General features: G+C 39.8%; 1 protein-coding gene across 3 annotated transcripts in view; it reads right to left on the bottom strand.

Moving 5' to 3' along the window:
• Window positions 1-9,243: 9,243 nt before the first annotated feature.
• The window catches only part of ZNF395 (zinc finger protein 395), a 53,542-nt gene continuing 48,263 nt past the window's right edge, over window positions 9,244-14,522 (bottom strand). For all 3 annotated transcript variants that reach the window (XM_070734878.1, XM_070734879.1, XM_070734880.1), the window contains exons 9-10: window positions 9,972-10,075; window positions 9,244-9,637 (exon numbers count right to left, since the gene is read on the bottom strand). In XM_070734878.1, coding sequence (XP_070590979.1) covers window positions 9,526-9,637; window positions 9,972-10,075 — 216 coding nt within the window. In that variant the 3' untranslated portion in view covers window positions 9,244-9,525. The remainder of the gene's footprint in view (window positions 9,638-9,971; window positions 10,076-14,522) is intronic.

Here is a 14,522-nt window from a genome sequence, read left to right as displayed (position 1 = left end):
GTGGGCATTCTTGAAGTTTGGGGCAGAAAGATTTAAGATCACTCAACTTTAGAGTAATAAAAGGGAAGATCATGTAGTAAAAACACTAGATGGACCAAAACTTACCATTATTGGCCATTATTGAAAGAGAAAACAATGCTTTCTAGTTTGCAAGCTTCCCCATTACAATATCTTCCTGCTATGGAGCTGCTTATCACAAATAACCCTGGAGACTGTTCTTTGCGGTTTCAGATTGTGTAACATTCCCACTGCTGTTAACACTCATTGTACCCTTCATTTAATTGCAACTGAGTCGGAGCTGCTATGTGTAAAGTACAAGTATATTTGTAGCAGACAGTTGTATAGCCAGTTATACTTACTAGTCTGCCCAACACTTGAGAACTGGCCACATTTATCTGATGAGCCATCAGAATTTCTGCTCTAGTGCACTACTAATCTTGATAGTGTTGTGAATGGTCCACATCGGGATCAGCTGGTTACAGATTTTGAGAACCAGGAGATGGAGGAGTACTGGCATCGCAGGCCAGTGTTCTTGCCATCTGAGTCTGAGAGTGAGGAAGAGTTAGGGACTGAGGAACCACCAGAGGCTATAGAACCCCCAGTTAGGGTGTTGTCTGAGTCAGAGAACAATGGAGACTTTGAGGATCAGGAACACCTCTTAGATGCAAGAATAAGGAAGATGAGATCCAGGCATGAATATCTCTCTAGAAGTGGTTCTTGGCGTTGATTAGATCTATGGGGCATTTGGCCACACCTTGGGAGTATATAAAGACAGACTGATGGGAAAGGGGCTGTGGTAAACAATGTTCATAATGGAGGACAGTTGCCTCAGAACTGGAAAACTCCGTTCCCATGGATTTCGATGCCTGCTTTTGGTTTGAGCTGTATTTTCTCCTGGACCAGGGGTAGGCAAAGTTGGCTCTTCTATGACATGTGGACTTCAACTCCCAGAAATCCTAAGATAACATGATTTACTCAGGAATTCTGGGAGTTGAAGTCTACAAGTCATAGACTTTTCCCTACCCCTGTCCTGGACCGTGTGAGTAATTAGTTAAAGAAGACACATCAGTAGCGGAGATTTATGACTCTACTCTGGCTGGCATCCAGGACTCTAGTTATCTCCTACTAATGATAGAAACCCGGCCAACACCACATTCCTTGAGTTAACCCTTGTATTGCAGAATTTTGTGTTATAAAGAGATTTTCCCTGTGAGTACTTCTGAACCAAAGTGTGAGTGGGTCTTTATTCCTCATAATTGATCCAGCCAGACAGAACAGATAGCTATTGTGAAGTTCCCTTGATTGAAATACACGCAGATCTATCTGCTTTAAGAGGAATCATATGAAATTTTGGGGTGCCAGTTCCCTATTTGGATGACCTTTGTACCTCCACCAGTACAAATGCATTTTGAGACACTCTCACCATCTGCCCAATTATACAAATATATAGTACTTGTGTATTAATCAAGAAATTTCTGGCTTGAAAAATGCCAGAGGGAAGAAAGTGTCACTCATTAGGAGTTATCTGAGTTGTAGAGATAGATATTCTCATCCCTCAGTTTTTGAGCAGAGTGTTAAATTGCAATGCAATTGCAAAAATTCTAAAGTAGAATTTAGTTAGGCATCAGTAAGAACTTTCTAACAGGAAATACTGTTCAACAAGAGATTTTTTTCAAATAGTAGCCTCTCAAGAAGTACATCTGGCCAGACATCTCAGCTCCACATGAATAGTCCAGTCTGGTTATTGTGGTAATAATCGTACCAGTAGCCTGGTTTAATGTAAAAGTCCATTTTCTCTGCCTCCATTCACTTCCTGATCAGTTGGGACTACCAGTCAATAGACCTCTGGGAAAATAGGTGAAAGAATCACTTTTATGTAGGTCTACGTACCCAGCCACCCTCCCAAAAAGGAGAACAAAATAAAAGAGAAACCGGCATCTACCAGGCCATATCCTTTTATTATAAAATATATTTCATATTGCTGCTGTAAAAATTACATTTCACATTTTTTTTGTTTACAATAAAAAATAATACTTGGAAGACAATCAAAAGAAAAGCTCCAATTAGATAGCAATTCACGATACAACAGATTTCCCCCCCTCCCCTTAGGCTTGATAGCATATCACCATCGAAAGAGCAGCGGTTTGCAGATTACAAGAACCATCCAGCCACCCCACCTTCATTCCTTTTTTCTTTTCTTTTCCAAAATCTCTCGTGCTTAAAGAAGTTCAAAAAGCCAGGCTCACCACTCTCAAGCTCAGAAAACCAACCGAGTAATGGATTTAAGGTGATCTTAACAACTGAGGTTTTAACGGGCTTAAAAGATTCTTACAAGATTCTTGATCTTCTAAGAAGGCAAGTTTTGGGGCTTCCTCTTCACTTTTTGTGTTGCTCTATGTCAAAGCAGAATGATAAGATCCAAATAAGTTTCCTAGTTCTCAACCCTGCACTGGAGTTAAATGTGTGCATTCAGTTTTAGGGGAGATTCCTATCGGATTAGATCCGCATGTTGATCCCAGAGGATGAGCTGGCAAAGTGTCTCCACATGCCTAACAAGGCATGGCACTCACACATATCTGCACGCAGTACACACATATATATATATACACCGTTGTGCAATCATATAGCCCTTTTATTTAGAAATCAATTCCACTTCTATTTAAAAGTAAAGACTTTTTTTAAAAAAAAATTGGACATGTGAAATTACCGTAATTGGATTTTGGAGTTCTAAATTTAAACCTCATAGAGGTCTTTTGGTTTCCATGCTGATTAATAATTATGGGAGCTGGAGCCCGAACCAGCAGATGGACACCTGGTTGGTGGTATTTCCAGTGTGCTGATTTTGCTACATAACACTGGTGGCCTTTTTTTTTTTTTTTGGGGGGGGGGGGGTGTAACAAAATCAAGGGTTCACAGGGCACAGCATGAATAGAAAATAGGCCCCGGTGAGCGCTAATAAAGTGGTTATATATGTGTGCACAAGTCACAATTTCCCCCCTTCCCTATTAAAAAGAAAGAAAAAAATTACACAGCCCAAAGTGGTGTGTGCAGATCTTAGATCTTGGAGTTAATTTTTGAAAAATTGATATAAGATTTAGAAATCAATTCTGCAATCCAGCGTTTTTCAACCTCAGCATCTTTAAGCTTGCGTAGGGTTCAACTCCCAGCATGCTTAAATGTCCCCACAGCATAAAGTTGAGAAACACTGCTGTAATCCAAAGTAACTAAAATCAAAATGGAAGAATTAAAGCCTGCACCACTCGTTAATTCAGACAAGAGGACCACGGAATGATTACTATATTAAAGCTAATATCCTCTGGCATCAGAAATACACTAATGTTCTTAATTCAGTGATAAAAACAAACCTTGAGCGACCTTAATTTGGGAAGCTACACTCAGTAGGGTCCTGATGCATCCTATTGATCTAGGAAGTGAGTTATGCTCCTAGGGTGACGGGGAGTGTGTCAGCTCACTACCCACAGGTTTCGTGCAAATCCAACATAAAAACTAGCCTTTTTTCAAGTAATCAGAAAGACCGGGCTGGACAGAAGCGGGGGAAAGGATACAGTCTAAATCATGGGTCTCCAACCTTGGCAACTTTAAGCCTGGAGGACTTCAACCCCCAGAATTCTGGGAGTTGAAGTCTTCCACTCTTAAAGTTGTCAAGGTTGGAGACCCCTGGTAAATAACCAAACCCTCTTTTTTTTCCCCCTTTTGATATTTTCAAAGCCAGGAGAAAAGTCTCAATCACATTTGTGACATAGCAAGCATTTTTAAAAAAAAAAAATTCATAAAAGAATAAAAAGTAGTGGCTTGGATACAGATAGGGATCTCTTTCATTCTCACTTTGGCCTATTGCAAGAAAGAGCAAAGGTTGGGAAATAGACAATCCTGTGAGCAGAAGAGGCAGAGATGAACTTAAAAACAGAGCACCATGGTTTCTTCAACTCACAATGTGGACTAGTGACAAGGTTCTTCCTATGAAGGAAAAACAGGATAGGTCTCTACTGCAAATACAACATTGACAACACCATTTTTTAGGAAGCAATATTTCCTAAAATTGCTTCCTTCCAATTTTCCCTTCCTGTGGGGAGGTGATATTTGGGGTGAAGGAGGGAAGAGAATTATATTCCAAAGTTTCTTGGTTAAAAAAACAGACACATGTGCCGGGGGGGGGGGGGGGGGACCACAGACATACATTGTCCGGTCTAATTGTACCGCATAGCTCATGAAGTAAAAAGAGAAGGGGGGAAATAACATTTCCTATATAGAAAATACTTGTAACAAATATATTCCCATGGAAGGCTAGCTTTTCTTTTCACTCACTCTCCAAAATTAAGTGCTATAATTTGGGAAGGGAGGGGATGAGGCATTTGAGAAAGGCTGGCTTTTTGTTCAAAAAAGAGGACAGCCTTTACTGCATGCTTTGGAGATGGTTATGCTACTAACCTCACCAGCAAATGGCACATATTCCTTTTGACACCATAGTAAAAGGAGTTAACACTTTGATTCTAAGAATCTGTCATGGCATAATAGGGATATCCTATATTCCAGAACAATGTTTCTCAACTTTGACCACTTTGAAGATTTCAACTCCCAGAATTCCCTAGCCACTAATGCAGGCCAGGGAATCCTGGGAGTTGGAAGTTCACACGTCTTAAAGTACCCAAGGATGAGAAACATTGTTCCAGAGGCTTCAGTGTTTTGCTGCTTATTCTTTTATAGGGCCTTTTCTCCCCACAACTTTTTAATCACATTCTAACAACAGATACCCACCCTCCCTCCAAAAAACCTGCTTTTTGCAAGCATAAGACCCAGACTTTTGCTACTGAAGACACTGATCTTTAAATCTCAATCTGAAGATACTCGTGGACTAACCTCTCCTGATTCAACAAGAAATTGAAAGATGCCTCTCCTAAATTAGAAAAAAATAAAACCCCAATTTTACTCTTTTACAAGGATCCATCCATACCAGGATGGTTGAAGCAGAAGGAGCAGTTAAAAATGTTGGGATTTTCAAACTTTAATATTATTTTGGAGGAAGCTGAATTTTAATCAAGCCTAGTTCTCAATACTCAATTGTCAATGTCCAATTAGAGCCTTACTTGTCTTGGAATTTGAGGAGAAATGGCTTTAAAATTCACAGGGTCCCATTGAGAATTCGAATTTGGAGGTGGGCAACCTACAGCAGATGGGCTTTGCATCTTATTGATCTGGTCTATTAAGACATGCCACCTAGAGAGTTACTAAGACGAGCTGGAAGGAAGGCAGTTGCAGCAAAGCAGCAAAATCTCCCTTTAAAAAAAAGATATTTTGAGCCTTTGATAGCCATAGAAAATCAGAGCAATGCTATTATTAAAGTGAGCAATTTCAAAGTCCTTGCCCATTTATGTATTTTTAATATTTTCTCTTTTTATTAAGAGGATTTATAGGAATCATCAGATCTCCCGGGTGTTTTATGTTTTATAGTTTAGTCCATTAAAAAAAGCATTTGTGCTGCCCCAAACCTCCAAACATGAATGGCTCTAGCGTAGAAGTCGCAGGTTATGTACTTTCCTTGGAGAAATCCAGAGATTCTGGATTCAGGGACAGAAAGAAGCAGCAAAAAGTTTGTCAAGAGGAAGAATGGGTGCCAAAAAAGGAGAAAAAAATCTGGCTGATTTGCGAGAAGTTCTGAGCCAATGGCATCAATAATATAATTTGAGCAACATCAGCCACAGATCTCCAAAAAGAAGTATCCATCTTCTTGGGTGGTTAAATCAGACCATTCATCCATTTGCTAAATTATGAGTCCATAATGACAACTGGATGCTTTGATTAGAAGACCAACCACTCAAACAACTGAACCAAGATGGTTGGGTCCGCAGCAACAATTCTGTTGATTTGACTGTAATGGGAAACAGGCTGGTAGGTGAAGACCCTCCCGCATACTATAATAGTTGGAAGCCTAAGGTTTTGTGCCCCAAGCACTAATCCTAGTAAACTCGTATCTTGGTAATGGGTCATCCTTAATAAGGTCAACTTGTAATTTTTAAAGGGCCAGGTTTGTCTATGAGGACCAAGGACACCTGTTTTTATTGAAGGGAGGGTATTAAACATTGAACCCCTTTCAATGTTTCCCAAGAACTCACTGAACCACGGCTGCAGAAGTGAGACAAATGTATTCTGAATGGGGAAGAAAAGACTTGAGGTTTCTCCTGAAGCTAAAACTAATATTTCATCTAGGACTCCATTATATTTTGGCATGGAGCATGATTTTCAAAGCCAAGCTCCTCGTTTTTTAAGTTCCAAGACATTTTCACTGAAATCAGACTATTTGTGACCCAAGCAATTCCCTTTTAAAATCCCACATTTCTATTACAATCCTGAAGCTTCAATTGTAATACCTCTTTATCTGAACTTTAATATTCCCAAATTCCCTATTCAGAATTTGCCACTATATAAATCTGATTTCAATTTCAATTTTCAAAAAACGTAATTTGCAATTTGTACAAATTAATTTGCAAACTAATTACAAGATCAGTTAAGCATCTATCCAATGTCCAGGCTAGAAAAATAAAATCTGACATACTGTGAATATTATGCACAAAATTACCAAAAAGAAAAGAAAGAAAAGCAATCAACAAGCACCAAAAATATACATAATTCCTTTTCAAACTCTTCCACCCATCCCTTAAAGTACCCTCAAAGAAAAATAAAAGGGCTCACATTTTTATATAAGGAAATTATAATTCTCCAGGACATATAGTTCAGTTACTATTTTACAGAGAGAGGTTTATCTCTTTAGTTTATGGCTCATGATTATCAAAACGCTTCGGGGAAGGGGAGAAAAGAGGCAGAGAACCAACTTCAAAACAATGTAAATACCTCCCAATATATCTCATTTTCCATTTCCATTATCAGTACTATTGGCTTTGCCATTTTACATCTGAAAAATGACAACACACCAAGCCACATGACTTCCGAAATGGAGGAACAGATTTCCCCATCAGCCAAACTGATGGCTCTTTGATAGCATGACAGTGACTTCCATGGTGAAGCTAGCCATCCAATTTAATTAGGCTTGTCACTGAAGCAGCATTGCACCACCTATGGTCATGCATTTTTGAGTTTGCCAACTTTGAATGTAAACTTCCACACACCTCCAACACATCCTCTGCAGCCCTGAGAACCCCCACCCTCCTGCGTGGCAGGGCTGAAAAATTCAGATCCATTTTAGTTGATTTGGGAAATTTTAGAAGAGGAATGCATGGCTTAGGTCAACAGATGCCAAGGCAGCCATAACACTCCTTAAAATACCCAACTGCCTCAAAGGTTCAGCCCTGCCTATTATGTTGATGGCATATGGCTAACTGCCACCCATTGCAACATCCATCTAACCCTTGGTATATTGGCTTGTATTCCCCCATCCTACTGAGATCCTGCCTGGCCTATCTTCATGCCACCAGATAACCAGAGGGGGGGGGAGGAGGAGAGAGACAATATTTGCAAGGAAATCTGTCTATATGAATCCTAACATATACATGCTAATCACAGAAAATTGAAAGGAATAATTGTACAGCTTGGCTAACATACTTTGGATTTACAGTTTCTTGTGTAGATGATACAACCAATACTAAGTATGAAGGCAAAACAAGTATGTTGGGAGAGCAGGCAACCATTTCCAATTCCATTGTCTCTCACTGTAGTTTAACCCAAACTCAGCTATAACAAGAATAGTTAGACAGAAATCTGGTGGGAGGATAGATTATTACAATTTTTCAGGTTTTTGAGGCCAATAGTTCATAAAAGAAATACAAGCTTATAATGATGGAATTATTGGTTATTATTTCAATCCCCCCCACTCAAAACAAAACAAAAAATGCTCATCCCCCCCCCCCCAATGAATCAAATAACTTTGAAAATTGTAGTAATCAAATCCCAATCAATTCTAAGACAATATTGGCTTGTCTTCGAGTGCATATCTCTGTGACCCTCCCAATTTCCAATTTCTTTCTCTTCTAACTGCATCCTGAGAGATTGGGACTATAGACTGTGGATCTGGGATCACTCTGTGGCCAGAAAGATGGGATGGAAACAATGAATGGGGGTGGCAGGGCAAAATAATTGGGCATTCCAAGAAACTGAACATGGACCAGCATGCCCTACAAAACAGTTCAGACTTTCTCATATGCAAAACGTGGAATGCTGCTTCACTTGGTGTTCAAAGGTTTAGTCTGCTGGCACCAGGTGCGTTGATTCTGAAGAGGAAGGAAGATCATAATCATGGGGTTTTATGCATTTTGCCACTTTGCTCATTACCTATTGGCTCCTACGATATTTAGAAATGAAACTGTCCAAATATGGTACCGTGCATAGGAAACTCCATTCATTATTAAACATCTATTTCTTCTCTGGAAGATAGGCCCAATTTGGGGAGCCAATTAATAAAAACAGAAGAATGCACAATTGTAAGAGGGGAAAGATGCCAGCTATATCACTAAAAATGTGATATGCACAAGTCAAATTCGTACTCCAGAAAACATTCCCACTGTTGGCAAAGCCGAGACTGACCCAGATTCTTGCTTAAAAATAACAGTATGAAGAACTTTGATTTACTGCCCACATAGCAGAGTGGAAATGGGGAGACTGTGATGTTCCTATGGTATCCAGGTAATAAATGTTGCATTGTGGATGCTTGAGATGCATCTTAAACCACCAGTTACATCAGTCAATAGTTCTAAGACTCTTACAGAATGCATTTGTTTTGGGGTTCACACTTGCCATGAAAATCCAGATTATTTTTATCTTCCTTCCACTTCAGGGTTATTTGGAATTTGGGGGTCTCGCAATTTAAAGCAATGATCGTTTCCCAACAGCAACTGAAGAAAACAAAATAAAAAGCAGTGCTCATTAAGGATGCGAATGGCTAATTCCTGTACGGGCATCCGATGATTAAAAGGGAAACTGGGTGTCCATTAGTAGAGCAACTGTCCTCATCTGCTAATAGTTCCCTTCCTGTCCCTCTTTTTGCACTCTCTACATGGTTACGTGACTTCAGGGGAGGTGAAACAGTTGCTTCTCTCCTCCATATTGCAGTCATCAATCCAACCACACAGCCAACCTCATCCTATACCGGGGAACAGATCGAAGTTCTTTGGTCCCTGGACCCACCTAGAAACAAGTCTGTAAGATAGATCAAACAATCAGCTTTTTTTTTTCCTTTGTCCTCCTTATTTACAGATAGAAAGGGAGGCTGTGTTATTTTGTCATTTTTAAAAAAAGAAAAAAAAATCGTGTAGAAAAAGCTTTCCCACAAAACACTGGACGTTAGAAAAACCTGGCAGACGTAGACTATACAGAGCTTGGGATAAACACGTGGCTCGCGAGATTTCTGCCAAAGCACCAGAAATTGCTTCCAAGACGACAGAGCCCTGGATGTGGCCAAAATACAGAGATCTGGCTGTTTGCTCTTGGGTAACTGCAAGAGAGAGAGCCCTCTGAGACTTCCCACCAGAAAGGGGTGTGAATACAGATACATCCTTCTCAGTCCAAAAATCTCTGGCATGCTTTTTTCCACCGGCAGGCTGTGCACCATTGGTCTCGGTGCTCGATGCCATAAACTTTGCGGCACTTCTTGGCTTCGCCACGGACTTTCCTAAAACAAAACAAAAGACAGAAAATGAATGAATGCGCATAGCTCTTTAAGTCTCTTTCACCTGATGCAAACCCAAGGACTGAATCTAGGGCCCTCAAGTAGTCTTCAGGGCTACTGTTCTGTTCCAGCCACAAAAAGGCTCTTGTTAAATAGCCAAGAACTTGCAATGGAGCCTATTCTTGTGTACATTCAGTGGCGGGATTCCAATTTCTTTACTACAGGTTCTGTGGGCGTGGCTGGGTGGGCATGTGGCTGGGTGGGCTTGTGGCTGGGTGGGCGTGGCATGTGACTGGGTGGGCATGAAATAGGTCAGTCTGTCTTCTCCAGGTCTTACCTTGTGCCACTGGGTGCTCTTGGGGGGGATGCAACAATCAGCTGGGATTTCAGCACAGGAGGTGGGGGCGGCTGTTCACTGAAACTCAAAGACCGGCTTCGAACCTGCAAGCAAAAGCCCTTTGATTTATTTGGATGCTATTATTCTGCCTTAAATGATCAGGGCTGGGGATTTTAAAAGAAAATTGTAAACTTTCCAAAAGTATGTCTTATTTAAATACTTCTACAGCATTCTCTTCTTTAAAAATATCAAAATAAAATATCGATTTCCGGAGAACTGGTGCCCTGCCAGATTATATATTTGTTTGTTTGTTTAATAACAATTAAAAGAAAATGCGAAAATGCAACTACAACAATAATAACAATTAAAAAGACAGTATAAAAACTACATTAATAACTCTTAAAAAACCTCAATCATTCGTGGCCGCCTCAGATGGTAACTTTATTTGTTTGTTTGTTTGTTTGTTTATTTATTAGATTTGTATGCCGCCCCTCTCCGTAGACTCGGGGTGGCTCACAGCAACAATAAAACAATGTACAACAAATCTAATAATTTAAAAAACAGTAAAAACCCCATTATTAAAAGCAAACATACACACAACCATACCATGCATAAACTGTATAGGCCCAGGGGAGATGTCTCAATTCCCCCATGCCTGACGGCAGAGATGGGTTTTAAGGAGTTTGCGAAAGGCAAGGAGGGTGGGGGCAGTTTTAATCTCCGGGGAGAGCTGGTTCCAGAGGGTCAGGGCCGCCACAGAGAAGGCTCTTCCCCTGGATCCCGCCAAACGACATTGTTTAGTTGACGGGACCCGGAGAAAGTCAACTCTGTGGGACCTAACCGGTCGCTGGGATTTGTGCAGCAGAAGGTGGTCCCGGAGATATTCTGGTCCGATGCCATGAAGGACTTTATAGGTCATAAAAAAAATTGAATAAATAAATAAATAAAATAAATAACCAACACTTTGAATTGTGACCGGAAACTGATCGGCAACCTATGCAGACTGTGGAGTGTTGGTGTAACATGGGCATACCTATTGGAAATTATATTATCAGGCAGTCGCCTTAACGTGGATTAGAGATTGGATAACCTTAGAAGATAAAAGAACACTAAACCTAGAAGGATACAACCTTCTGCTTGGCTGGCATGCCTTTATATGGTATGACAAAGATAAAAATCACTCATATTTTAAAAGACATACTTTAAGAAAATATTTATTAGAAGTCTGGAAAGATAACTATTCCTGAATGGGTTGCCCCTTTAGAAGCAATAATACATCCAAAGTCCATAAAAGACATGAAAATAATAAGATATAAAGACTTATTAAATGATCAAATGAAATTAAAATCCAGGATTAAACTACAAGAGGAAGGGACAATAATTGATTGGTGGCATTACGCACAGATTCGATCTAGATATCAGAAAGATAGTAGGCTCTATATTTTTAACAAGAATAAAAATTTATTAAGCAATTTAATTACTATTAATCAAACTAAAACAATTGGGAAAACCTACAAATATTTGATAGCACATAAAAACATAGAGCTGACCTTAAAAGACAACATGATAAGTTGGTGCAGAAATATTGAAAAAGAAATAGATATAGATACATGGGAGAAAGTTTGGATTTATAACTGGAAAATGACAAAATCAGTGTCCCTAAAAGAAAATCAAATTAAAATGTTTTATAGATGGCACCTCCCACCAAATAGGATAGCAAAAATGTTTCCCAAAACCTCCCCGATGTGTTGGAAATGTAAGAAAGAGATAGGGTTTTATTATCACCAATGGTGGACATGTAGTAAAGCCAGAATCTATTGGAAGATGATAGAGAAAATAATGAAAGAAATAGTAAAGCAAGATATAGAAATTACCCCGGAATTCTATTTATTAGGAATTACAAACCAGAGTTATAAGAAAGAAATTTTATATCTAATTATACATATTTTAACTGCGGCTAGGATTATATATGCGCAAAATTGCAAAGGGGAGAATATCCCCAAAGAAGAAGAAGTTATCACAAAAATATTAGATTGCGCCGAGATGGATATGATGACAAGACGCTTAAATGATCAAGAAGACACAAAATTTTATGAAACGTGGAACAAAGTTTATATATGGATAAATAAGAAAAAATAATAGAAAATTAAGACACAAATGTGTAATTGTTTTGGTAAGGATAAGGTTTTTTAGGTTATAGTAGTGTTTGATAAACTAAGTTTGGTTTAGAAATATAGTAGAATTAGGTTATATATTAAGAATTATTATGAGAAGAATTCTTTTTTTAAATGAAAAGCTTAACAAATCATTTTTTCTAATATTCAATTATATATACAATTATGTATTCTTTTTTCTGTATTGAAATTTATACTTTCGTGATAAGCGGGGAATATACATCCCCACCTTTTTATGTTAAATGTAGGTATGTCTGTTTGTTTATTTTATGAAAAATTAATAAAAAGATTATTAAAAAAAAAAAAGCAAACATACACACAACCATACCATGCATAAACTATATAGGCCCGGGGGAGATGTCTCAATTCCCCCATGCCTGACGGCAGAGATGGGTTTTAATGAATTTGCGAAAGGCAAGAAGGGTGGGGGCAGTTCTAATCTCCGGGGGGAGCTGGTTCCAGAGGGTCAGGGCCGCCACAGAGAAGGCTCTTCCCCTGGGTCCCACCAAACGACATTGTTTAATCGACGGGACCCGGAGAAGGTCAACTCTGTGGGACCTAACCAGTCGCTGGGATTTGTGCAGCAGAAGGTGGTCCCGGAGATATTCTGGTCCGATGCCATGAAGGACTTTATAGGTCATAACCAACACTTTGAATTGTGACCGGAAACTGATCGGCAACCAATGCAGACTGCGGAGTGTTGGTGTAACATGGGCATACCTAGGGAAGCTCATGATTGCTCTCGCAGCTGCAGTCTGCATGATCTGAAGTTTCCGAACATTTTTCAAAGGTAGCCCCATGTAGAGAGTATTACAGTAGTTGAACCTTTAGGTGATGAGGGCATGAGTGACTGTGAGCAGTGAGTCCCGGTCCAGATAGGGCCGCAACTGGTGCACCAGGCGAACTTGGGCAAACCTCCCCCTCACCACAGCTGAAAGATGGTTCTCTAATGTGAGCTGTGGATCGAGGAGGATGCCCAAGTTGCGGACCCTCTCTGAGGGGGTAAATAACCCCTTGTCTAGTAACTTGAATTGGATGTTCTGGAAACATTTTATTTGCAAATGCCTTATTTTGGGAGAGAGGGGAGCTTTTTTTCAGGCTGACAGGCAGTTGAACTTTTCTGTTTATAAGGAAAAAAGAAAATCTATTTTTAATTTGTGGTAGCAAATTTCGTAAGATAGCCATGCATAAAGGGATCTTACAAAACCACAGCTTTCTCAGAACGTGCCACCCACCAAGTATGTGTTAATATTATTTCTGAAACAATCTTCGGAACTAATCCAGAGTCTCTCCTTACGTATATCTGCCAACTTTCTAGATTCTAGAGTCATTTGACATTCGGTTCTCTGGAATCAACTATCTCCCGAGATCCGAACTGCCCCCACCCTACTGGCTTTCCAGAAAGCCTTGGAGACCTGGCTTTGCTGGCAGCCCTGGGGCCTTGACCAATCGTCATACCTCTAAGTCTGGCCACAATAAGATTGTATGATTGTATTAAATTGGGTTTTATATTGTTTTCTAATTGTTGTAAGCCGCCCAGAGTCCTTCGGGAGTTGAGTGGCATATAAATTAAACAAACAAACAAACAAGATAGGCAGCAAATGCTAAAAACTGGTTTTTTTTAAAAAAAAAAACAGAAATAAATTAAATGATAGCTAAGTAGGTAAGTAAATAAAACTTGTGTCCCATTGGGTTGTCATTTCAGACAGGTTTCCTTACCAAAACATGATGATGAAGGGCAGTCAAAGAAAAAGGAAAGGGAGCAGTCATGTCACCTGACCTCTTATTAAATTCCCCATTGAGATTCCTTGTGTATCTGATAGGGAGAATTGGAAATCTTCCTTCTTTCTTTGCCCACCCTTGATCTCTTTTTCCAGCAGACAGGTTTGTGGCTGCTGCTGGGTGGAGGAGGGGGCAAGGGATTGCTAGACTGGCTGGGAAACTGTTACAGGGTGCTGAAAATTGACGAAGATCATGTGATTGCAGTAGCCCAGCAGCAGCAGCCCTGATGCAGCCGTGATGATCTCAAATTTCATTCCATCAAGAGTTACAGATCCCAGATTTTGAATGTATGCTTTGAAGTTAGTCCGCTTGAGGTTCCTTGGTTCATAAAGTATTTGTGGAGCCTCAGTGGTGCAGTGGTTAGAGTGCAGTACTGCAAGCTACTTCTGCTGATCACCGGCTGCCAATAGTTTGGCAGATCTCAGTAGGCTCAAAGTTGACTCAGCCTTCCATCCTTCCAAGGTCAGTAAAATGAGGACCCAGATTGTTGGGGGCCAATATGCTTACTCTCTGTAAACTGCTTAGAAGGGGCTGTAAAGAACTCTGAAGTGGTATATAAATCTAAAATGCTATTGCTATTTATTGCCCTGCGATC

Source organism: Erythrolamprus reginae, chromosome 1, assembly GCF_031021105.1.
Source record: "Erythrolamprus reginae isolate rEryReg1 chromosome 1, rEryReg1.hap1, whole genome shotgun sequence".
NCBI classification, from domain to species: Eukaryota; Metazoa; Chordata; class Lepidosauria; order Squamata; family Dipsadidae; genus Erythrolamprus; species Erythrolamprus reginae.
The sequence above is the reverse complement of the archived record's forward strand: the minus strand, read 5'-3'. Positions and strand labels throughout refer to the sequence as shown.